Here is a 24,670-nt window from a genome sequence, read left to right as displayed (position 1 = left end):
TTTTGTCTCCTCCGAAATATAAATCCCTGACGAGAAACACCGTGTCCTCCTATGTTTATAATGTGCCCGGCATAAAGCAGTCACAGTTTTTGTCAGTGGCTCAACTACCACTTAGTATAAGTGATGCAATAAATGACAGTGCTTAGTCATAACAAAGTTTCTATTTTCATTCAAAAGGCCTTGCAGTAACTTTCTTCTTTTTAAAAAAAAAAAACCTAAGATTTAAACCCAAACAGTGGGAAAAGTGAAGCCTTCTTTCTCAAAAGCGCGTGCCCAGCATTCTGGCACCCTCTCGCAACTCCAGATTTCCTCTCGCTGCATCTCCCAAGACCCTGCCCACATTCTTATGATGCCTCCAGTTCCTCTCTGGCCTCTAATCCTCAGCTGAGCAAGAGGGAGCATGAGTTGTGGCTGGTTCAGGAATACACATCTACTGACTAATCAGCTGGTATGATGTGATGACTAGTTGACCTGCAGGCCAGCGAGAACAGATAACAGTTGAGCTCACTGTTGCAGGTTTTCCCACACTAGGGACTCGTTAATTAACAACTTTTTACTCGGGCATCAATTTTCAACAAATCTAAGAGCAAATTCTCCTTCTTGGAGCCCTTGGTGTCTTTGTCAAATTTGGCTAACCTGAATACGGGTTCAAAAAGCTATTTAAAGGAAATTGAAAGATTGATAGCATAAGCCATATAGTCAAGAGATCTGCCTAACTCATGGAGGAAGTCTCAATGCAGGGAACAGCACATACAAGATGACAGTTTCCATCAACATCATCTAATCATATATCACAAAAAATAAAACCCATATAGACTGCCTAATCGTAGTGAACAACTTTTCATATTCTGAACACAAGAGAGGTTGCTAAAAGAGATCCTCTTTTCATGAAAGTCTGTGGTATCCTTACCCTGTGATTTCCTCATGTCTTTTGTGGCTAAAGCACGATTCCCATGCGGAACACTGGTAAAATCAGGATTGGTCACATTGTTAACTCTCAGCTCTTGCCCCAACGACTTCCGACCATAAGTATTTTCCCCAGATCCTCCATTGACACTGTAGCCACCTGTGGAAAAACCAACATGAGATTAAAACAGGCTATCAGACCATGTATTTAGTATGTTATAAGTTATTCAATTCATATGCAAATTAGCAGCCCTATCCTTTACCACCTTCTTTGGCTTCCTTTTTCACTTTCACATGCAAAAATGTTTTGTAATGCTCTGTAAGTTTCCAGGTCACATATTCAGAATCTAATCAGTCTTTTTGAAGCATATGAAAAAACCTCTATTGCAACAAAGTTTAACATCAATTTTGTTGCATTTGGGGTTCTTATTATTACTTTTGACCCTGTATTTTACAAGGCTCTTCATGTCAAACTGCTAGTACACATGGCTAGATACATTCACTTACTCGCTCCTTGATTATGCACATCAAATTTCCACTGTTATAAATCCACCACACAGGTTCAGTAAAATGGCCAAAAAAAAAAGAGAAAGGTTTTTAAAAAGCCACAGATTATTTATATGTACAGATTGAACAACTCTCCCTAAACATGCAACAGTCAATATTTTCACACACTAATGCTGACATTATCTTAAATTAATTAAACTCAATCCTATATTCTCCCACTTGAGATACACATGGTACATCTTTGGTAATAATATAAAATGGAAATAAAAGTGTCATTTTGAGTAATTAAATTATTTTTACTCCTAGAGCCACAAGAATTTACATACTCAAATGCTGAAACCAAAGATTTTTCCAGTCTGTCACACCACTTGGAGGGGCAGGTTCTTCCTCTGCAGTACTGTGGAGAAGTGAAACTGTCCCCTGAGCCTGTCCCATACTTCACTCAACATATTAGAGCTCACTTTCAAGGCAGCTGTGCAGGCAGCTTTCTGAAGTGCCTTCCCTGCCTGAGACAGGGAAGAATCGACCAATAAAATTAAACCCAGAACAACCAAAAAATATGCAAGACTTCTTTCAGAAAAAGTATTTCCACAATTCCACCTGCATCAGTGTATAAAAGAAAGCCTGGGGAAAAGGAGAGGCGGCTCTCCATAAGAAGAGGCAGCCTGTCAAAACTACAAGATGGATTAAAAAATAAGCTGAAACATCAAGGTGAATCTGGACCTTAGCAGATGTAAAGAGTATCATCCTGAAGGCAAAGCTTTTGATAAAAAGCAGCTGTGAACTACCAGTGGAAGTTCATGTATTTCTATACACACAGGACTACTCTACCATTACAGAAAATCCTGTGCAAAGTCTCAGTTGTAATTAGTTAATTACAACTACAGTAAAGATAATTTGTGCATATTTGGATTTACAACATTAAACTAAATTTTTAAACATAAACTAGCATACATGCCACCTTAACGTTATTTTGTCATAACAAACCAACACTGTCCTATGAAGGACATTACTTCTAACAGCAATAATTATATTTATGACTAAACAGAAGTGTATCACTAAAATTCAAAGCAACAAAGAAATTAGTTTAACTGAAGATGTCAGCTAATCATGCATTCAGACCACAAACATCAACTATCAAAACCAGACATACTACCATATACTATTGGAGTTCTTAAAGTTATTTCATACTCTCCCTCTAGCACACAAAATATCCCAGCTTTTTTCTCTGTCTGCAAAGGCATGTAGTATTTGCTACAGTGTATTTGACATTACCTTAAATGAATTAAACACAAACCTATATTCTCCCACTTGACATGCAGATGGTACATCTTTGGTAACAATATGAAACAAATTGTCATTAGAGTAATTAAAAAACAGCAGGGCAACCAGGTTTTTCGGCAATAAGGCTGTAAATATTATACTAGAACTCACTTCAGTTATCTCCTGGTCTGAAAAGTTTTTGAAAATCCTAATATATACAAATTCTATCCTTTTTTCCTTTAAATGTTAAATCTGAGACCAAACAAGAATATGATCAGCTATGCCACTGTTATTAATTTTAGCATAAATATGCAGATACCATGACATACAAATACTAGTGCAGTATGTTTTTAGCAGCAAGGACTCTGAGCCCATCATAGTTACAAATCAAAAGGGAGGAAAGTGTTGCAGGAAGCTAGAACATCTCATCTATAAGTAATCTGGACCTTAGTAGATGTAAAGAATATCATCTTGAACTCAAGAGCACCCAAGAGCCTTCTATTTAATTTTAAAAACTTACATCTTCCAACCCCTCTGTCTTGTTTTATAAAGTAAAGGAGAGAAGACAAAGGGGAGAGATCTAATTGCAGTCTTCCAGTAGTTAACGTGAAGGGTTATTAAAAAAAAAACAAAAACAGCCAGACTAATCTTACAGATGCAGCGCAAAAGGACAGGAGTGAACAGTCATAAGTTGCAGCAAGGGAAATTTGAACTGGATATGAGAAAACAATTATTTCCCAAGAGAGTGGTAAAGCACTAAACAGGCTGCTAAGGGAGGCTGCAGAACCTCCCATCCTTGGAGGTTTTCAAACCTGAATAACTTCCAGAAATTATCAAGTTGGAAGTCATTTTCATTAACAACACCAGAAACTCGGGGGGGGGGGGGGGGGGGGGGGGGGTGTGGCACAGTGGAATTTCTTCTCAAGGATTCTAGGTACTTATGACATACGGTTATCCAGGACAGAAAAGTTCTTAAAAAGAAAATTCCATGCTGCAGACTCCAACAGATAAACTGAAGAATCTTAGTAAACAAAGAAACTATTCTGCATCTGTAAGGTTACAAATTTCTCCAAAAAAAAAAAGAATGAACTAGAGATACTTGGAATTTGGTTTGAAATCATCGCTTGAAAATCATCGCTTTTCAAGTCACACCTGAACAAAATAGCATAGTTAAAAGTGCTGAGCTAGCAGAGACATGCCCTGTAAGGTACAGTACTTGAGGGAGAGATAGGTGCATTTTTCTTTTCAAATGGCACTTTCCCAGCAACTTCACAAGCTACCTTACTGAATTTGTCCAAAACTTACTATTTCACTATACTGACAGTACGTTCTTTAAATATTAGCACACTTCAAAGTATAAGAATAACCTACTATGCCAGTCTGTGTGAAACACAGTAAAACTCTCCATGTTAGCAGACACACTGACAAATGTACTCACTTTCTAAGCAGCTCCTCTGTTTAAGTTAACCAAATCTTAAGGTTCTCAAGGTATGCAGATAAACAAATGCCTGTTTCATGCTCCTGCCTCCTACTAACAGTAGCTACTACTTATAAAAAAATTAATTTGCACCAGCACACCCAGTTGTAACTTCCCCTAAGATGTAGCAATTCTTTACAGATAGTTACAGGGCAGAGAAGTAGAGGGAGTGTGAATGCTTTTTAGTTTCCTGAACAAGAACTCCCCTGCTAATATTCCTGTGAGATATTTTTTTTTTAGTCTGGCCTGCCTGAAGATCTACATAGTCTAAAAAGTAACTCTGCAAGTAAAAAATCCTCCTATTTGATACCTGTATTTGGTGATTAAAAAGAAAAATAAAATCAGAATACAATTTCTTTTTCATAAAGATGAAAAAGATATGATTCTGAATTTTTAGCCATTTTCTAGAGAAAGTATTTCCATTCTCAAAAAAAAACAACCAAAAAACCAGAAAAAAAAAACCACTTATATGAACCATACATCATGCAGTTTATATGAAGTCAGACTGAGGCACATAGAAGCAGAAATTCCCATTAATGACAAAATATAGATTTGAGTCCCAAACAAAGATTCCTGTTTGCTGCAGTAAAGCTGCAATAGGTAATATATCATATTAGTAGCCCATTTAATCAGGCAGTCCACTTTCAATACTAGAAGCACTAGACAGTATTCAAGAAGAAATTAAAACTTGCAGACCAGACACATACAGAACGCTATTCTTTAGGAAAAAGTGCTTATTCTGTTAATGCATTAAGTCTTCTCTTACATTTTTCTCCTAATGCAACTGCGTATTTTTCTCACTAGTCACATCAACCACAACATTTCTTTGATCCCTGATAAATCTCTCAACACAGTGATACTGTGGCAATGAGTTACATCAGTTCACTGCCTTTTTTTGGAAAAAAAAAAGTCTCCACCATTTCAAGTTTACTGCCTTTCTCTGAACGTCCCCTCACAATTTACACATGAAACAGCAATCTGTATACCTTTTTCTTCATTCTGTATGTCAGTGTGGACTCTGATATCATCGTGTCTTTGTCGAGACACCACAGCTGAATTTGAGGGTTGTAATCCATAGGAGGCAGAACTGCCCCGATCTCTGGATGAAGAGTATTTTAAATTGTCCTGGTCAGCTGATGCACTGTCAGTTCTATAAAGAGAAAAATATTTTTTTATGTAGGGGTATAACAGGAGTGGGATTCACATTCACTTATAAATGCAACATATTTAAATGACAATCCCAAATTTATTTTCCTGTGTCAAAAAAGCTGTACATCTAACCTGCTTCTTAAAACGTGACGTTAAATTCACATTGGTATTAGAATTGACTAATTATTACAGCAACATGCAAAGGGAATGCATTCTAGTGCGCCAGCACCTTTTCTCAGGACGTTCTCAAGTCTCTTTTCAGTTGGATGCCTATATAAGGACAAATTACTTCCCAGAAGTGAAAAATAAAATACAACTAGGTATAGGTATATACCACAGCTAGGCGATACAGTGTCTACCATTTGTAAAAGTCATTACTAATCCACACATGAACATTGACATAATATGCTATGGGCCTTATTGAGCAATGTAAAACCACTTATTAGATGGAGGTGTTACTAGCATGTAACTGATAATCAATATAGGAATCACATATTAAGTTTTTGCAAAACCAAAATTGCATAACAAAAAAACAGGCTTTATTGTGGAAAAACCTGGAATGTAAATTAAGAGCTCTTATCCTTTAGAGTAAATGTTTGCAGATAAAAAGTGAGTTTAAAAAAAAAATCTGCATTAAGTTTAAACCATTCTCATATCAGAAAACTGATTTACAGCCCAGAATAAACTTTTAAGGAAAAAGGTGAAAATTATGAAACCAACTCTTCTCACTGGACATACTAAGTGATTTCATTTTTTAAAATACAGTAACTTTAATATACCAAACTTGTGCGCATGAGACTTCAGAACCTAAACTCAACCAATCACTTTAAATGCATTCTTACAAGCAATACTGGAGGGTTTACATTAAAACCCATAAAACAATACCCATCCAAACCAAAAAATCAGCAGAATTTTGTTCAACTCGAGTATGTTTGATATCACACTATTCAAATTATTTACAGAGGGCTTTTCCTAAGCAAACTCTAAAGATCTACTATTTTTAGCTTTGGATAGTTCATTTGATTATTTAACAAAAAGCAGGACAGATCATTCCTTTCCATTCCTGCAAATTAACTACAATTTGTATAAGGACAAACACCACATGTTCTTGGGAAAAAGTCTTTCATTTTTACTTTTCAAGAGAACACTGCAATTAGAACTGGTAGACAAATTGAGGGAAAAGGAGTTAAATACATCTCAAGGCCAAAAGGGAAAAACACAGCTAAAATTTTTGAAAAGCGGTTGTTACTTAAGCTGTCCTGAACGCTTGCTATCTTCAAATATAGCCTGTCCTCAGTACAACTGGAAGAGTAATACCATGAGGGTTTATATTTGCAAAAACAACTGGAATTAAAGACCCCCCACACACATATTTTACTCTTGAGAATGTTAAAAGACAATATACTATCAATTGGAACAGGGTTCAAAAGAAGAAAATTGTGCTTTCTCCCTATTCTCACAGCGAAAGGTTGACACTAGGTTTGCTTAGCAGGTATTATTCCCTTTTGCTCTATAGGCAAATTCAGCTTTAGATATCCACAATAAGACACTCTTCCTCATTCAGTATTCACCGTGGCATCACATCTACTGTTTTGTCGAGCACTTGCTTGGACTATTTTATAAAACAAGCTATGCTACTCAAGAGGCAAAGCCTTAGTAAAAGTCTTTGCTGATGATAGTCAACTAGGATTGTAGAAATACTTACATAGTTGGACCTTCACCATTCACCTAAGTTATGCTGAACAACAATGAAGTTCTGCACTGTACTTTCAAATGGTATGAACTTTAAATGTGCCACACCATGTGCAAATTTTCCAGTCAGCTACAGAGGCCCCAGATTTTTTCCCTGTCCTAAAACCTCAGGAGACTTCCAGTTCACTTTGAGGAACAGCAGACTTTATTACAGAGGATTCAAATTATTTCAGCCTTTCAATCAGACTGACAAATTTTCAATTGGTAAATTTAAGTACTGATGGGTTCTTAATAGTGTACCTCCCCAAAGAGCATTACTTTCTTTAAGGTGATGTGCTGTAGACTGCATCATCTCCAATTGTCAAGCATTAAGTCTGAAATTCTTAAATCTGAAGGCAAGCTGATTAAACATACGATTTTTAAGACTGTTCTGCATATTCCAATCAACTGAAGGACTACACGTGTTCTCAGCTAACCTCACTTCCCACAGCACAGCCTTTGAATGTTTTGTAAAATTTTCCATTGTGGTAAAATACATAAGCCTATTGTTTCCCTGGGAAAAAAATCACACACTCACTTTGTTTTGTCTTTGGGAACAGCTTTCTGCAAGCTAACCTGTTCACGCTTTTATCACCCAACTAAAAGGTGAGCACAATTTTATTAAAAATATATAATTGTTCTCCTGTGTATCAATCAATGTGTTATCAATCCTGTGTAAGAAACAATAGTTGCCACTGAAAACATTGTTCCCACTACAATAAATGTATAGCTTAAATATCCAACAGTTTCTGCCATCTCTTCATAAGGGGGAGAAAAAACACTTCATAGAAAGATACTGTTTCCAGAGAGCTAGGTTCTGTGACCCAACTGGCTGCTATGGTCTGTATTGCTTTGAAGGAGGATTCTGAACTGAAAGAAGCTTGCAGTAAGATTCACACCAGAAGCAGAGCCCACCATCTCATTTCTAGCTGTCCAGTGATGCACATCATTTCTCAGGTGTGCATCTTAAATTCTCAGGAATTTAAGAATTGTACTGTAGGCTCCTGCATCAGCACTCTGGGAGTTTGTGGTGTGGGTTCATCAAGACCTGGGGACGCAACCCAAGTACCCTCCGCCTGCGCCTGTGCTCCCTTACCGAGGAACCCAGATACCTGGGTGACACAGGACACCGCTGTGCAAACTCACAGCAAAGCATGGCCTGAGTGCACAGGAAGAGACATTTAATTTTCAAACCTGTTTCTGAAAAATACCATTTTTCATGTCAGTCATGTATTCATTATTTTGAAAGACAACCACTTAGAACTCAAAAGGCAGCCGCTCTGTGGACAAGTACTTGCCAGAGTCTTACAAGTAATCACTTTTTGTGCCTCCCTCCAGCCCTGTAAGGTACACTGCAGCCATTCCACCAGGCGGCGGGTGCACTCTTCCCGGCTATCTCAGCTCATGCCCACATTTCAGGAGGGCACTTTTCCTGTTCACATGACGGTATTTCCCCTTTAATTACATTGTGCCAAGCAGACGCTAGGTTACATGACAGACGTAATGCTTAGCGTCATCTTTCAAAAGAAGTCTATGGAACAACAAATTTATCAGTTACATACATTGACATTGTCACAGACCTGAACAGACATTGTATACTAATAAAACCACAACGTCCAATGTTAGCAGCAGATAAGCAGAAGTACAAATACAAATGTGATATTAGACAAAGCTGGAATGGGAAATTGCAAGGATGAACATGACTATGATTACTTTATACTGTAGCTTCAAAAGCGTATTTGCCACTTTACGAGACACTACTGTCTTTTATTTCCACCTGAAAAGCTCATTGATGGATACTAAGCAAAGTACTTAAAGAGCTGGCATGACAGTTTTCATCTGTGCCTGGTTCTGGGTGGAAGACTGCCTGATTATCCCCAACACCGGCACCAATTTCCTGCATACACTGTTTTAGAAATATCATTTATACAGAAGAGATTGCATTCAGTTTTCTGCAGGGTGATTTTTAACCTGCCTTTATCCATCAGAAAAAGAAAATAGCTCACCCACCTAAATAAGCAGAAATGGCCACTAGTTCTCCCTAAAAAAAAAAAAGCTACTCAATTTTTTTTCCAGGGACATACAAAAGGAAAGTTAGACTTTTCCAAAAATAATTGTATCTCTCATTCCATCAAAAGTATCAGCATGATTTGACTAGCCAATTTGTATGACTGAAGACAACATGGCTGAGAACAACTGACTTTAAAAAAAACAAACAACAACTTTTTTTATCTAGAAAAAAGAAAAACAGGTCAATCAAAAATATATCATGTTTCTTTAGTTATATGGAAGCCTTAAGAATTTTTGTCCAAGAAACTTGTTACAAACAATCTGGTGTATACTATTCATTATCTGTAGCTCTTTCAGAATGACCCTGCCATATGGATATTATTTTGAGACAAAAATCACTTAATTATTCTATTTGGTTTTATTTCTAAGTAGAGGATCTACATGGAGGATTTATTCTGAGACAATTCTACTATATGAGTTGTGTTATTGTTCAAGTCAGTCAATTTTACTTGCTTATGTGCTCTATTTGCCAAGTTTATTTGCTATAATGCAGATAAATTCTTCATTACTTAAAATCTTTATCAATAAAACATTTAAAACTTAGAGTGACTGTACCCACTCAAATTAAGAGCTTCCCACCAAGTTCCCTACCTTTCTTCCACTGACATGCAGAGCAATGACAGCCTTCTTTTGCCATGCTCTTTTATCATCACTCGGTCTGTCTTGCCAAGCCCAAGCGTGGCTGAGCCCACCCCAAAGCCTACTTTTGTTTCTACTCCTGTGTTGAGAGCGCACAACGAGCGTGTAAGTGGCCATGTTTTCTACTAGTGAAATAGCAACTAATTAACTATTTTCCTACTGCAATTCTGCCATCTCCACTGCTGGACAACTATCTGCAGTCACAGTAGCTTTTACAATCACCTCTTGATTCTGCACCTTCTTATACAGTAGCTCACCAATTTCCTTCTGTCCTGTGATGGACATTAGGAGGGAATGTCAGAGAATTGTATCACATATATGCATCCTGTTCTTATTTTTCCATAGGCATCTTCTGATATCATGCATCCAAAAATGGCTATAATGCTAGCTAAATCACTGGTCTGATGTAGTAGCTATTCTTGTATGGAAGACTATCTGCTCTCCAAATTCCTTTTGCTTCCCACTGACACACTTTAATCTTCTTTCATCTTTCTCACATCTCATTCTCCTCTGTCTTCACATTAAAAACAAAGGCTTTCACATTACAAACTTAGGCTCCCCCATTTTACCAAAAAAACAAAAAAGCTCTTTGATCTCATACCTTCCCAACCTTATCAGCATATTCAAGACACTCAGACGTGAAAGGAGATCAAGAATTACTTGTTGCCAGTTCAGAACTGAACCCATTCCTGTTCAGCATCTCCCACACACAGTCCACTGAACCTCCTCCCAAGGTTTCCATTGACCTCTTCACACTGGCACCTCACAACTGATAGGGCATCTCATTCTCTAAGCTGCCTTCAACACTGCAGACTATTTTTCTCTCTCTCCCCCTATGTACGTGCCTATCAATCTCACTCTTTGTGCTCTCCTCTCTCTCAACTACCCCTGAAGAGGTGGAGAAGCCTTACCAACTTTCATCCTATATGACTCTACACCCATTCTCAGGTAATTTCAGTGACATCCTCAAACATTCCTATGTTGTCAGCTTTCAGGTCTCTCAGTTACAGACTTGTCCAAACTAAGATTTCAGCCTATTTTTAACAAACATTTTGTGTACCTTGTTGTACATGCAAATGCAGGATAAATAGAGTCTCTGTCTCAACTTTCCTTATACACAGCACCCACTATTATCATCCTGCTTGTCATTCAATGTGTTAATCCAGCATTATGAACAGACAATATCCACAAGTAGCACTTGCCCTTTATAAAAGACATGCCTCTGCCCTTCACAGCCACATAAAAAGCACTGCTCTAGCCATCGCTTTCTTAGCCCATTTGCTCTGATGAGTTTCTTTGCTCCCTGCCAATACCTCCCATTCTGTCTTTAATTAAACACAGGGTACTTGTCCTCAGTTACAAAGTGCTAGCCAGTACTGCTCTCCTGCTTAGGTTATAAGCTACCTGGAAGCAGAGCCATATTTTACTGTCTTGTCTCCTCGTGTCTAGACCCACAGGGACCTAGGCGGTAACTTGGTTTGGCAGGCACCGTGCTAACAGAAATCAGTAATTCCTAACACTGACTTACATTGCATGAGAAGGATACACTTCATTTTCAAGAACGAATTTCAGTACTGAACCTAGTAAGACACTTGTGGAACTTCTCAGATGTGAAAGATTTTCTGTTTCCCTTTTCCATATACTGCCCTGCTAACCTACATTTATGATAGGAGAAACAGAGAGGTCCTGTTAATTAAAATGTTATCTTCCTTTTCTCACTTTCGCCTAAGAATAAAAAAGCCATGGTTCACCCTGTGTTTGCTAACCTGCTACCCTGCACTCACGCTCCTGCTTAGTACCACCATAAGCACATGAAACATGCTTTGCCACCCAGAGCACTTCCTATCAAAGGGAAGTATTGCTTGTTTCAGTATATAATTAGCCTTTAGTACTCTACCAAATTAACTCTGCTTACATGCAAGACCTGCACACTGACATGATTTTATTTTTCCCCCAGAAGTCGTATCAGGAAAAGTGCAGTGAGATCTGTCAAACAAAAAAGAAGTAAAGGTCTAGAAAGCTATGAAGATTAGAAGAAGGGGGAACAAAATTTTATTCAACCTTCTCAAAAACCCCTCACTGTTCTCTGTCACATACATCCAACATTCATCTAAAAAGTTTTTGTGTTGCTATTAATTTAGAGTCTGGTACACCTCAATGCACAAACTAATGTGGTCATATGTATCAGGACAACTTCCTCCTCTGTAATACACAGCTCTATCAATACACACACTGTAGGAAAACCAGTCCACGTGCATCTGACAGATATGACTGCATTCATGCAGGCACCAAAAAAAAAAATCAAATTCTAATTAAAAACTGCCCTCCCTTACAGAAGGATGTGGGCTCCAACTTTCAGTTTCACCCTGTTTTCACCCCAAGTCTCAATGCTGATTAGCATTACTAAAAATTGAGAGGAATCTGGACCTAGTAATGAATAGCAATCTAGTCATTTTTACACACACAAAAATGTGGGTTTGAAAACACAATCCATCTGATAATACACCCATGCATTAGCAGTTCCTTTTTTCCCCTTTAGGAACCTGAAACAACTACAATTACTGCAGTTTTCACTACCATGTGCCATGTGCATTCCCTCTTCCACGCCCTGCAAGAAAGAATTTACCAGCAACATCATCTAAGCTAAACGAAACTAACAGTCAACAGAAAAGAAAGGGGAAGGAAAGAATATGCAGGTATATTGTGTTGTGGGGTTTGCCCAAGAGCATATTCGAAACAATCAATGAAAAAGGAACGCTCATTGCCAGTTTTATATAACAGATCTCCTTTCAACCGTGCATGTGAATCACTTTTAAAAATTAGTTAACGCCAAAACAACAAAGACTGATTTAATCTCTGCGTCTTTTTACGCTCTTAGTGTAGACTCACATGTTCCATATCGCTCAAGCTATCTTTTTGAGATTTAAAAAACTTGAGCATAACATATAGAGAAAAATGTGCTCTGTGTTTGGGACTGTGTGAACATTTCTGATTCCTGGGGTCCCTCACCAGATTTAAAAAATAATATTTAAAGGAAAGGATAAAGTGAAATTCTTACAAGTGACAGGATTAGTGGTGTTACCTATTTCTTAGCAGGAGCTCTAATCACACAGCGTGATTGGAAACAGAACTAGGCCCTACCTGTGCCAGGAATCTTCCCTAGTCTGCCACACTTTCTCTAGCACTTTCAGATTTTTTGTTTCTGCTGTGGCTCTCGGGATAATTATTTTAGCAGCCCAGTTTACAGCAGCTGTACTTGAGAGCTAAGGAGGCACCAAACTACAGCATGGGGGAATGGACCAGAGTCAGACACTGAGGTAACAGTCTAACTTCTTAAACCAGCCTTATCACCAGGCAAAGCATTTCTGCAGCTACAGTCTTATTTTCACCCCTAGCACACCCCTAACACAACTGAACCTATTGCAGACAATTGCTATGTTGGAAAAAGTCAGCTTCCTAGCCCCTGTAAGACGTACTTTTTCATGCTAAAAGATAGAACTTGTGACAAATCAATATGTCTAACCAGAATGCATTTATAGAAGCCATCCACTGCAAAGACACAAGATGTACATCCAATTTCTTCCAGGTGGGAACGTCACGAGTTAGGGTCCAGAATTCCAGACTGCGGCCCAGAAATCTGAAGCAAGGCAGTAGTTAAGAAGTAAGAGAGAGACCAGACTTCTTAATTCCCCCTAGAAAATCTAGATGCTACAAGAAGATGTCACCAACGAGGTTTGCAAGTTTTTAAGTGAGGAAAAAAAATAGTAAGTTATTTGACCAAGTAGTTCAATAACAGAAGAAATTAGAACTTAATAACCATGCCCCACACACCATTAAGAATTGAACAGCCTCTAGCATTAGCCCTAGAGGCTGTGCTGCTAGCTGTTCAGCAAAAGCAAAGCTTCCTTCACAGTAAATACTGAAGTTACATCTGTGTTTCGTAAGATCTACCTTCACATCCACACAATTTTCCTAGTCCAAATCACACGCAACTGGGACTGTCATCTGTAAATATATTCCCAAGCATGTGCCACTCTGTTCTTTGCTGCGAAGTTTAAAAGTAGGATCCCATATTGTGTTAAACTTTCAAAAACACTAAAAAAAAAGCCCTAAATCTTCCACATTTAAAAAAATTAAGAAACGCCAAATTTATTTACAATTTCTACATGACAATTTTGACTCTTAAAATAGCAAAGCTGAGCAGTACAGCAAATACATTGGCATGGGATATATTAGAAGTAATCAAGACCTGAAATACACTCTCTACACTTGACTAAAGAAGTCAAAAGACTTTGAATTTCACTTACTAAGTACCACCAGGTATAAACACACCTTAAAACCTCACACATTGTACAAGCTCTCACCCCAGCCCACTTACAGCTCAACTACTTTCCCCAGATAAAAAAAAATAATAATAATAATCCTGTACTGTTTTATCAACCCGCGAAAGGCTACGAGTACTTCTGCAGCCTCTGTTCTTCTCTGCTTAACCGCCAGCTGAAAACTAGACTGAAAACATACAGGTATCAAGCCCACCCCCAGTTCTCCACCCCACTGCAGGCCCCCCAACGCTTCAGCTTTCCAGCGAGGCGTCTCCCACCGCGATGCGCAGGGAGAGGGAAGCCGCTGCCCGCAGACACGGACCAGGCATCGGCCAGACGCGCTACCGCCACCCCGACCGCGAGAGACCGAGGGGAGGCGGGGACACCGGCAGAAGCCGGGGGAGGAAGCAGCGCTCTCACCCGCCAGATCAGAGCCCAGACCGGGGTCCCACCGAGCGCCGCGCGGTGACAGACCTGTCCCTGTCCCGTCTCTAGCCGCCAGCAGACGCGGATCCGGAAATCCCCTCCGCGCCCCTGCCCGGCTCCCGCCAGGGCACGGCCGCGGCCGGCCCCTTCCCCGCCGCTTAGGCCCGGCGGCCGGCCCGCCGCCACCCGCCCCGCGCTAGGCCCGGCGGCTGCCGCCCGCCCGCCCGCCCCTAGGCCCAAGAGCCAGGAAGTGGCTCCGCCGCCGCTCCGAGCCGCCGCGGCCCGCGCCGCCCCGCTCCCCCAGGCCCGGCGCCGGGGCGCGGGCCGAGCCGCCAGCCGCGGCGCCCCGCTGCCCCGGCCCCCGCGCCCCGCGCCCCGCAGGCGGCCAGGCCGCGCCCCCTGCCCCAGCCCTGCCCACCTGGGTTGCCAGTCATTCCAGCCCCGCGGGTGGTAGTGCTGCCTGCTGCCGGTGCCGCTCAGCCGAGACCCCGGGGCTCTGCGGCTCATTACCTTGCCCGAGACGGCATGGCCGGCCGGGCAGCGGCGCAGGACAGGGGCAGGGGCGGCGGCGGCGGAGGAGGAGGAAGAGGAGGAGGAGGAGGAGGAGGAAGGGGGGGAGAGGCGCGGGCGGCGGCTCCTCACTCGCGCTCCGCAGGCGGCTGCTGTCTCACACCGGAGGGAGGGGACGCGGCCGCCGCGGCTGCTCCGGCTGCTGCCCGGCCGCGCGGCATGCCGGGATCGCGGACATGGGCCGCCCGCCCCCTCCGCGGGGCACGCTGGGAGGGCGGGGGACGGGGGGCGGGGGCGGGGGCGGTCCGCCTCCGGCAGCGGCGGGACGGGCTTCCCCACCGGCGGGGGGGGGTCCCCGCCGCTGCCCGCCCCGCGGGGCCTCGGGCGGCGGTCTCCCCTGTGAGTGGGCGTGGGGGAGCGGGCGGCCATCGTCGCCACCCCGCCCCGGGCAGTGAGAGCCAGCCCCCCGGGTCCTGAGGGGAGCCTGAGGCCCCTGGGCTGTCAGGGTCGGTGACAGCCGACAGGATCCCAGCCCCTCGGCTGTGAGGGGAACCTGGGGCCCCTGGACGTGAGGGCAGCCAGGGGATCCCAGCCTGACCAGTGTGAAGGGATCTGGGGTATCCCGGGCCCTGAGGGGATCCTGGCACCCCTGCACCCTGAGGGGACCGAGGTCCCCAAGGCATGAGGGGAGGCGGGGGCTCCCAGTCCCCCAGCCGTGAGGGGAGCCAGAGGATCCCAGACCCTGGGTCCTGAGGGGAGCCTGGGCCCCCTGGGCACTGAAGGGACCAGCGTCCCCAGGGCGTGAGGGGAGCCTGGGGCCCCTGAGCCCTGAGAGGAGCCGGGGCTCCCAGGCCCTCAGCAGAGCTGGAGGACCGCTGCCCTGCTCCCATCTCCCTTCGTTAAGAGGATGCGGACATCCTCCCTCCTTCCTTCTGCAGGGGTCTGTGCTGCCCGAGCCTTGCTGGAGTGTGGGGAGCTGCGTCCCTCTGAATAGATCTGATCCTCATCCCCACGTTTCTCCCCATTAGGACATGTCGCCCATATATGACTGCCAGGGAGAAGTCTGATGTTTGGCAGTGGTCAGCAAAAACCTGAATAATCCCACACTAGACACTAACTAAACCCCTAAGGTTTCTCCTTCTTCCTCCCTTCTTCCTCACAGCTGCTAAAATGCATTTCAAAAGCAGACTGGTGAAGTAGTGTCTTTCTAAGCGCGGATGACTTTTCTATGTAAAGCTGTTGCCACATTTGCTAGAAAGGCATTTGATGCCCATTGTGGGGAAAGCTTATCTGTAAACAGGAAGGCAGGCAAATCTGAGGGGAGAAAAAATGTCTCCTCAATTTGGTAGATATTCTGAGTACATTTCCCAAAAAAGATGTGACGACTGTCTCAGGCATATTTTTATTTCTCCTGCAAGACCTGGAAACTTACATTAGCTGATCCAATAAACGCAATTCCTAACTGCAGAATATTTCCTCAGTTATGAAAAATTATAATAGTTTAGTCAGATACTCAGCAAAGAGACCTGGGTAGATCACACTCTTTTCTTTAATTACAATATACTAGATTTGAGACCACTGAAAGACCTGAGGAGACTTTTAAAATTCCCCTGTGCCTAATACGCCACGGTTCTGTTGGTGGCTTAGGTGACAGATGGCATACTGCTGCCTCCCTTGGATTCTGCTGGGCAGCCATCATCCTGCTGATACAGTCTTGTTGGCTTACAGTCCATAAGCAATGCATGCAAGACATGTACAGATTTCAAAATCAGTTTCAGGACAAAAAAAATAAAAATTATATCACAAGGCTTCATTGCAACATAATGCCATTTTGACGCAATATGACCCAGTGCCCATCAGACTGTGTCTTAACTGACATGCACTTGTGTACCTTAATCAGTTTTGCAAAAACAATCAGTTCTATGAGCCACGATAGATCTTTTTTTCCCTTCTTAATAATTGAGACGGACATCCAGAATTACACAATATGCAGCAAAATTAGGTTTTTGTAAGTATAGCAACAATACCTGCTGCAAATTTGTTCACTCTTTCCAACAAAGTCTAGCAGATCCTCTGCCCCTGGTGATGCAGCAGGTGGTGATTTTTCTTTTTATTTCATGACTGAGTAGTATCCCAATGGTAACAACAGGACTCACTTGAGAGGCAAGGTAATACTAGGAATGTATTTTTAACTACCTTTCAAATTAATTTAGCAAGGGGAGGCAGGAAAGAGAGCTGGCATACTATGACCAACAACTGCCTGCGTATAGCAAGAGTTTAAGAACCACTGATTTAGTGTTCGGTACAGTAAATTTTGTATCAGAAATCCTGTATTCTGGTGGCGAATTTGCTGCAGTCTGTGTGGTCTAATGCAGATCCCTCTTCTGAGTGCAGTTGTCTCCATTTGTAAAATGGATCAGTGATGTTTAGCTTTCTAAACTGCTGTTGTGCACAGCCTTAAAACTGTACAATGTTATACAGTTGCCAAATGAAAAGACATACTTGATCTGTTTCTACAAGGATGATTATATTGTGAAATTTGGATGGTAATATAGATAAAATGCTCATCAAGATTTGTGAGATAGAGCAATAATTATTTGTATAGCACTTTCTCAGTTGCAGATTTCAGTCAGCCACTTTGCAAAGATGGATAAGGCCATTCAGACACCACTCTATGAATGAAGAAGCCCAGGGAAGCTGAGGCCAGGATTTCCAAAACTGCCGTCTAATTTTCTGCCCTCCAGTTTGTGTCTTTGGTTTTGGATACTTAGTGGCTGGCACTGACATCAGTTGGAGCTGTAGATTCGTGAGTCTTGTTAAAAAATAAATAAATAAGGTGTCTAAATCTGGACCCTCTCAAAATAGAAATATATAGACTTAAAAGACCTGTCTTAAATCTCAGAATGAGTCAATGACACTCACAGAGATACGTCTCCCGTCTCACTCCTGGGCGTATGCTCAATCCACTCCATCAAACTGTCCACATCCATCCTAATGCAGAACTCTGGAGTAACAGACACTGTGAACCACACTTTTCCTGCTTTATAATTCATGGTAATGATTTCTCTATTTAATATATAAAAGAAAGCTTTATTAAACTGAGTTATTTTTAGTTGGCATAAAGTGCAGATTGCATATATTTAATGTGCAGAAATAGGGCGGTAAGCACCATATTGCATCTTTTACCCCTTACTAGTTTATTTCCTTACTAAGCAGTATGTCTAGAAAAACCAGCATGTGCTGAGGATTACAAGTCACTTTTGGCCCTTGGCTCCCTCTGATCCATAACAAAGCTACAGATTGAAAGAAAAACAATCACCAACCACATGAGGGAAAGAGATGCTATATCCTCTTCTGGAATAGGACAGAAGCCAAGGAGCAAAACAGTACTTAACTAGAGCAGAGGAGTACCAGACGCCAAGATCCTGTAGCCTGTATATTGCAGATGGATGCCTCTTAAAAATTATAAAGGATTCCTAGAATCATTATTCCCTATACCTGCCAGTTCTACTGCTTCGATGGCAGAATCCTGTTTTTATCACTAACCTACCAGATTTTCAGTTGAATGGCTCCACACACTATTTTCTGGACATAGCAGACTCAAAGCACATGTGATGTATGGCCAATCTGTGCAGGCGTAGAGAGCCCAGGGTGTCCAGAACATATTGTACTTGTGGCGCAGGCACAGCCCGTCAGCGCATGCACAGTAGGTCCCTCAGGACTCCTACTGTTTTCTTCATTAAAAATGTCGGCAGGTATAATGATCTATGGAGATTGTACTGCCGAGCAAAGATACCGTCTATCATGAACAAATGGTGCAGTCTGCATTGGGGCCTACCTTGTTTTTTCTCAAACTGGAATTTTTCCTTATCCTTTGGTGTGTATTAATACAGAAATCCAATGTAAAAATAGTCCTAATAGCAAGGCATATTGAACCATTCTAGGGTTTTGTGTTTAAAATCTTTTTAATGCAAAAAGAAAGTCAATCTTACATTTTAGAATTCCATAACAAATGCACTGTGATTTGGATACTAACAAAAATCATCTTTTACCTTCCTTTCTTTACATAAAATACTAAGGAAAATATTATTTTACTATTTCTGACTATTTATAAAACCACTTTGAATTTAAGTGGGATAGCACATGGAACCATCTGCTCCATTTCCTCAAGGTCTTCTAGAGGATAACTTTTACTGAACAGTATTCCTCTACATCAGTGCAACAAATACAATACATTCACTTTCTTAGAACTTGCACTTTTGCTCTACTGAATTTCTTTAAGGCATTTTACGTCTCCTAGGTAAGGTAGCATTATATACAGTATATGAGTAAATATTTGAGTTCCTGTCACAGATGTTCCTTATAGATTTATTACATCAGGGACTATAGAAGTCCTTGATTGTGTGTATAAGCTGTTTCTTCATTTTCTGTTTATTAACAGTATGCTTTTCTGTTTATTAACTATATGCTTCCTTAATGTTCTAGATATCATTTACCTATTACCAGCAACAGTCATATATAATACGTAAACTGAGCACTTCCATTTGAGTGACTGGTTCCTAAACAAGTAGTCGTTGGAGTTACTTTGACCTGAAAAATACATAGCCTAAAACAGTTGTAGGTCTTGAAATATTTAGGTCTTGAAATGTCCAAGGAAAGATGGTAGAAAAGTAAATTTTTTGGCAATAAAATAAGCCATATTACATCTGTTAAATTTCAGCCAGGGTTAAAACGGCGAGATAGCCCAAAGCAGTAGTTTCCATGCTGGTCAGCAGGAGAGCAGGAACTGCAGCAATCCTTTTGTGAGTTTTGGAAGTCACACAGAATGCCTTAGAGGAAAGTCATAGTCTGCATGCAGTGTGTTACGTAGTTAAATTGACAGCATCATAGCAACTCGGTTAAAAAAATTTCTCAACATCTCTAAAAATCAGACTCTTTGTGGAACAGTCGCATGTCTGATTGGTAGGCAACACTGGCCGAGAATCAAATGTGCTTTTACTCATACGGAATAAAATGTGTGCCACAAGCAGCAGCTCCCTCTCTTCTGTTCAATGAGACGGGGCCGTACCCAAGGTCCTGCCCAAGATGTTCTGTTATCTGCAAGCCAAACAGCGTGGCTGCAGATTAGTTCATGTTGCTGCAAGCGTTGGCTGTTTTGACTGGCAGCTGTTGGGAGATTTGTGCTGCTTGCATTATTTCTGGAGAGCCTGGGCAGAAGCTTAATGAGAAACTGCATCCTGCAAGAGTGAAAAGCTGAATCAGGACTTACAAGCAATTGCATATTATGAAATGCTGCACAATGCTGGAACGGAGCTGGCGTTCACTGTACTGCACTGCAGAAAAACACAAAGTTGGAGCAAGGAGCAGTTATCTTTTACCGTGGATGCCAACAGTACAAGACTATTATACTGTGAAGTCCTTTTGAAAAATTAATAGTGTACTTGATGCTTCACCTTTCCAGTGAATCTGAGAATTTCCATCTGTTAAAATAACTGGTCTCTCACATAAATTTTCATGCTCTACAGGCCCAAGTTTATGTCATGTTTGTTGAAGGGGTAATTTGAAAGAGGCTGCCAGGAAAGTATCAAGCCCTTAAGGCATAATAAGCCCAGGGAAATTTGTTTGGATGGTGTAATGAATCTGACTTGTTAAATTAGCTCAGTTTGGTGCTTATTGCTGATAGTGGAGTGCTATGAAAATTAAAAGAAAAATTGGTCTAAGAGGTGCAGTACAATTAAAAGTGAAAGGTACAGTAAACACCCCCAAGGTGTTTATCCTTTAATCTTCTCTAATTTTAACAGCTTTTTCTAGGCTTATTTTCCTACCTGTTTTTTAATGTGTTCCAGGTCTCAACATTACCAAGTCCTTATCTCTCTGTCTTTCCTTGAAGCCTCTGGAAAAGACTTTGATGATATCACTAGAGATGTCACTTGGGTCATACTTTGAGTGACAGCTCGATAACCAGCCTTTATGAGAAAAAACATAGTATCAGAGCATGAAAGGGAGGAGCCGAGGGGCCAGCCTCAGAGAGACATTTAAGCAGCAGGTCCTTATCCACTGGAGTTCACTGCTCTGACCCAGGCGGTCTTCCATGGGTCTGATTTTATATGTGAAGTACAACCAGATTATCTGTCAATTCTGCACGCATTTCTCAAGTCCCACTCGGGTTTTCTCACAGTCCTTCTGAAGAGTGTTTTTGTGGAAACTCACAAGTTGAGGTGTTTGACCGCAGAGCTGGCAATGAGACCAAAAGTTATTACTAGAGGACCCACAGCCCACCTGCTGGCCAAGGGACCTCGTAACCTCTGCTTCCATAAGAAACCAGCTAAAAAGACAAAGTCTTTCACGCCTCTGGATGTTTGCATGATAACATGCTACCAGGGTGGAAAAACACTCATCAGCAGAAAACAAATTGAGTTGGACTCCTTCACTTGTGGCATGTGGATAAAGCTGGGGTAAACTCAGGGTCAGCAGCAGCAGAAGTTGCTCTGCTCCAGCTCAACCGTGGCTTTTCTGCTTGGCGCTGCGGAGGACGGGCATACCTGTGGCCGCAGTCACCTGGCACTATCTCGAGCAAACCCAGGAGGGTTCAAAGTCTCCACAGGGGGAATTGAGGCCCCAGGCACTACTTGGTTGAAATCTCACCTGCATAGTTGTTATTGCATGTTATTTTTGTGAGAAAGGCAGCGTCCATCTCTAAATAATGACACAATTCAAGCTGAATCAAACGAGAATAAATTGCCTTCTACTGCCAGATACATTTAGTGCAAAGACTTGGTATTAATTTGAGCCTGTGAAAAGCTTGGTGTGGGAGAGCTGTCTAGCATTATGTAAAAGAGAAGCTGATTTCTTGGATAACATATATGCATTGTAACCACCAAATCATCTTCCCGTAGTGCCCTATCTATCTAAATCACTACAATTTCCAGCTTCTGTAACAACAGCTTTACAAACCACAGCTTCCTTCAATACGCAGCTTTGACTCATCTCCAGGCCAGGATGAAAAAATAGTATGCATTCTTGTGCATAAAAGGCATACATTATTCCTAGTCAACCTGAATTCTGACTTTTTCCCAATTTGCAAGTTTTGCTTTTGCAGCCTTTGTAATGTTCTCTTAATTCAGTTTTTGCATGTTTACAGAGAAAACTCCAAAGATTTGATCAGAAATAAACAGAATAAAGACAACAGATCTCATCATGCAGTATTGACATGTTCTTTTAACTTTTTTTTGGTGTTTTACACATAATTAATATTCCTTAGTGCCCAATACTTGTTATTTCTCCTGTAAAAAACATGTTATTCTATAAACACCTGTATATTGTAAAGCTTTCTAGGCAGAAATGACATCTTTCCTTATGTTTAGCACAGTAAGACCTTGATCTAGTTGAGATCTTGGAGCACAACATAATGTTAAGTCTAATAATTCTGCTACAGAGGAGTCCAAGAGCCTGAAGTTGGTGGAAGCTTCACCATTTGAAGCAGAATGAGCCCTTAAACAGAGCACATCTCTCTCCTTCTCTTTCTCTCTTTTACTGTTTTTCTAGACCATGGTTTACGCTCTGCTTTTGCCCGGTTCCTTGTAGCACAGCCTTGGACCGCAGCTCATGCAGCCGATGCACACAGCAGCATTACAGCCCTTTAACCCAGAGGCCTTTTAACAAACATGATCAGCCTTTCATTCAGCTAGAAAGTAATCGATAAGTGACATAAATTTATTGTTGTCTTTCACGTACGTTCCTTTAAATTCTTATTTAAGATATTAATTAGATTGTTTTCAGTCTATGGTTTGTAATTACTTAATTCTCTCGGTTCCTTGAACTTGTTGTTCCTCAGTCTTGCAGATACGGCGATCATTCAGAATGAATAAAATTAACCTTGAAATAATCAGTAATGCACAAGTACAGTGCTTCATCATGGTGCTTTTTCTTGTTATTTCTGTTCACTGAATATAAAAACAGGCAATGTTTTGCTCTCTCAGCTCATTCATTCAGATGTTTTTGTAAACCACTGACACTAGAAGCTGCCCTGCATTTATTCCATGTCTGATGTGCCCATTAGTTAAACACCTACTCTCCAGATAAATGGAATTCAGCTCCAAGCGTGCAGATCCAGTCCACCAACCCATAACGATGTGTTCGCAAATCCATAAATCCTGGCTGTTTGCTTTCACCAACGCACAGCTAAAGAACAAGCTAAGTGTTTAAAAGCTGAGAAGAAAACCCATGATGAGACAAAAAAGTGACACTGAGAAATGTAGCAGTACGAACCGGAGCTGCACAGGTAATTGCTGTTTGGGCGTAGGTACCCCTCTGAAATGCATTTGCGTGTATGGTGTATACATACATACACACACATTTCTATAGACACTAGCTGGATCAACGTAATTGATTTCCTTTAAATCTGGAATCCAAGTTGAAAAAAAGAACATCTAAGTTTGAATGAAATATATCCTTTAAATTCTGAACTTCATAAGATTAAAAGTGACGCTGAAGCAAATTACAAAGCAACGCATCACTTCTAAGACATACTGAAATCAATTGTTCAGGGTAGATTTTTAAAGAATTTCCCTCCTCTTTTCATTCTCGGCTGCCTGCGAGCGCGTCGGCTGCAGTGTGCTGGCTCCCTAACGCTGAGCCTGCTTTCAGGGTATGCCTCCTATGCCGGCACAGCTCTGCGCTGTGCTGAACTGGCTACAGTCCAGCGTACATAAACATGGCCCAATACACATCAGGGAGATGCACATCAGCATCTTAAAGCAGCTTCACATGTAACTAACTGATTTTTTAAATCAGTGAATAGAGAGCGATTTGCATAAGTGACAGGGTATATGTGATTCCTTTGGGTTCCCCAAACCCTACTTCATTACAAATCATGTGCCTTAGTAAAATATGTAAATTTGATGTACATATTTGTAAAATGCCTGAACTGATTAATTACTTCATTTTATTTATATACTTAGATTCTCTTAGCTGGGTTCAGCTGTTCCTAGTACCTGCTGAATATTTTTGGCTCTGCGTTGCACGAAGGTCGTGATTTGGAGACTATCTGGCTACTTACAGATTTCTGGGTATGGGTGGGCTCCGATTTACCCAGGGAGGGTAGTGGAGTTACTGTCCCCCTCTCAGAGCCCTCCTATGGCCTTCTAGCCCCAGTAGCCAAATGACAGTACATCTGTTCCTGAGTTACCGCAGGGCATAGACCAACATATTAATGCCAACTGGAATTGAGGGTTATGCTAATATGTCAGACTGTGCACTGGAGTGGGGAAATAGGGCGGGGAGGTGGGAACTGCAGCCTCAGCTGCCATCTCAGCATGAACCGCAGAGCTCATGAGAGGGGCTATAATTCCCCCTTGAATGTGGTACTTTATTATTTTATAGGCTGCCCTATTTATTTCTGATTTTTGCCTGCTCACTTGCATCCACTTTGAAAGGGGTCTTCCCATGGTACTGAGTCCCTGTTGGACCGGGTTGCAAGGATTATTCTCCCTCCTATCTCAGAAGGAAGATACTCTGGTGTGCTCAAACCCACCGCTTGCTGGCCCTTCAGCCCAGCAGTGACCGCTTTCCTGTGTACCAGCTGTTGTAAACCCCAAATGATAACTTCTCTTATGTCTTGGTTTTCTTAGTAAAGCCTACACTTCTGTACTGGCCAAAGTGGTTTGAGTGC

At 41.6% G+C, this 24,670-nt stretch overlaps 1 protein-coding gene across 3 annotated transcripts in view; it reads right to left on the bottom strand.

Moving 5' to 3' along the window:
- The window catches only part of SMG1 (SMG1 nonsense mediated mRNA decay associated PI3K related kinase), a 68,677-nt gene extending 53,456 nt beyond the window's left edge, over nucleotides 1-15,221 (bottom strand). For 2 of the 3 annotated variants that reach the window (XM_072878647.1, XM_072878648.1), the window contains exons 1-3: nucleotides 14,909-15,221; nucleotides 5,140-5,303; nucleotides 911-1,066 (exon numbers count right to left, since the gene is read on the bottom strand). In XM_072878647.1, coding sequence (XP_072734748.1) covers nucleotides 911-1,066; nucleotides 5,140-5,303; nucleotides 14,909-14,997 — 409 coding nt within the window. In that variant the 5' untranslated portion in view covers nucleotides 14,998-15,221. The remainder of the gene's footprint in view (nucleotides 1-910; nucleotides 1,067-5,139; nucleotides 5,304-14,908) is intronic. The other variant, XM_072878649.1, reaches the window with a different exon arrangement.
- Nucleotides 15,222-24,670: the final 9,449 nt, after the last annotated feature.

This window comes from Ciconia boyciana, chromosome 13 (genome assembly GCF_034638445.1).
Source record: "Ciconia boyciana chromosome 13, ASM3463844v1, whole genome shotgun sequence".
Classification (NCBI taxonomy): domain Eukaryota; kingdom Metazoa; phylum Chordata; class Aves; order Ciconiiformes; family Ciconiidae; genus Ciconia; species Ciconia boyciana.
This window is presented reverse-complemented; position numbering and strand designations above follow the sequence as displayed.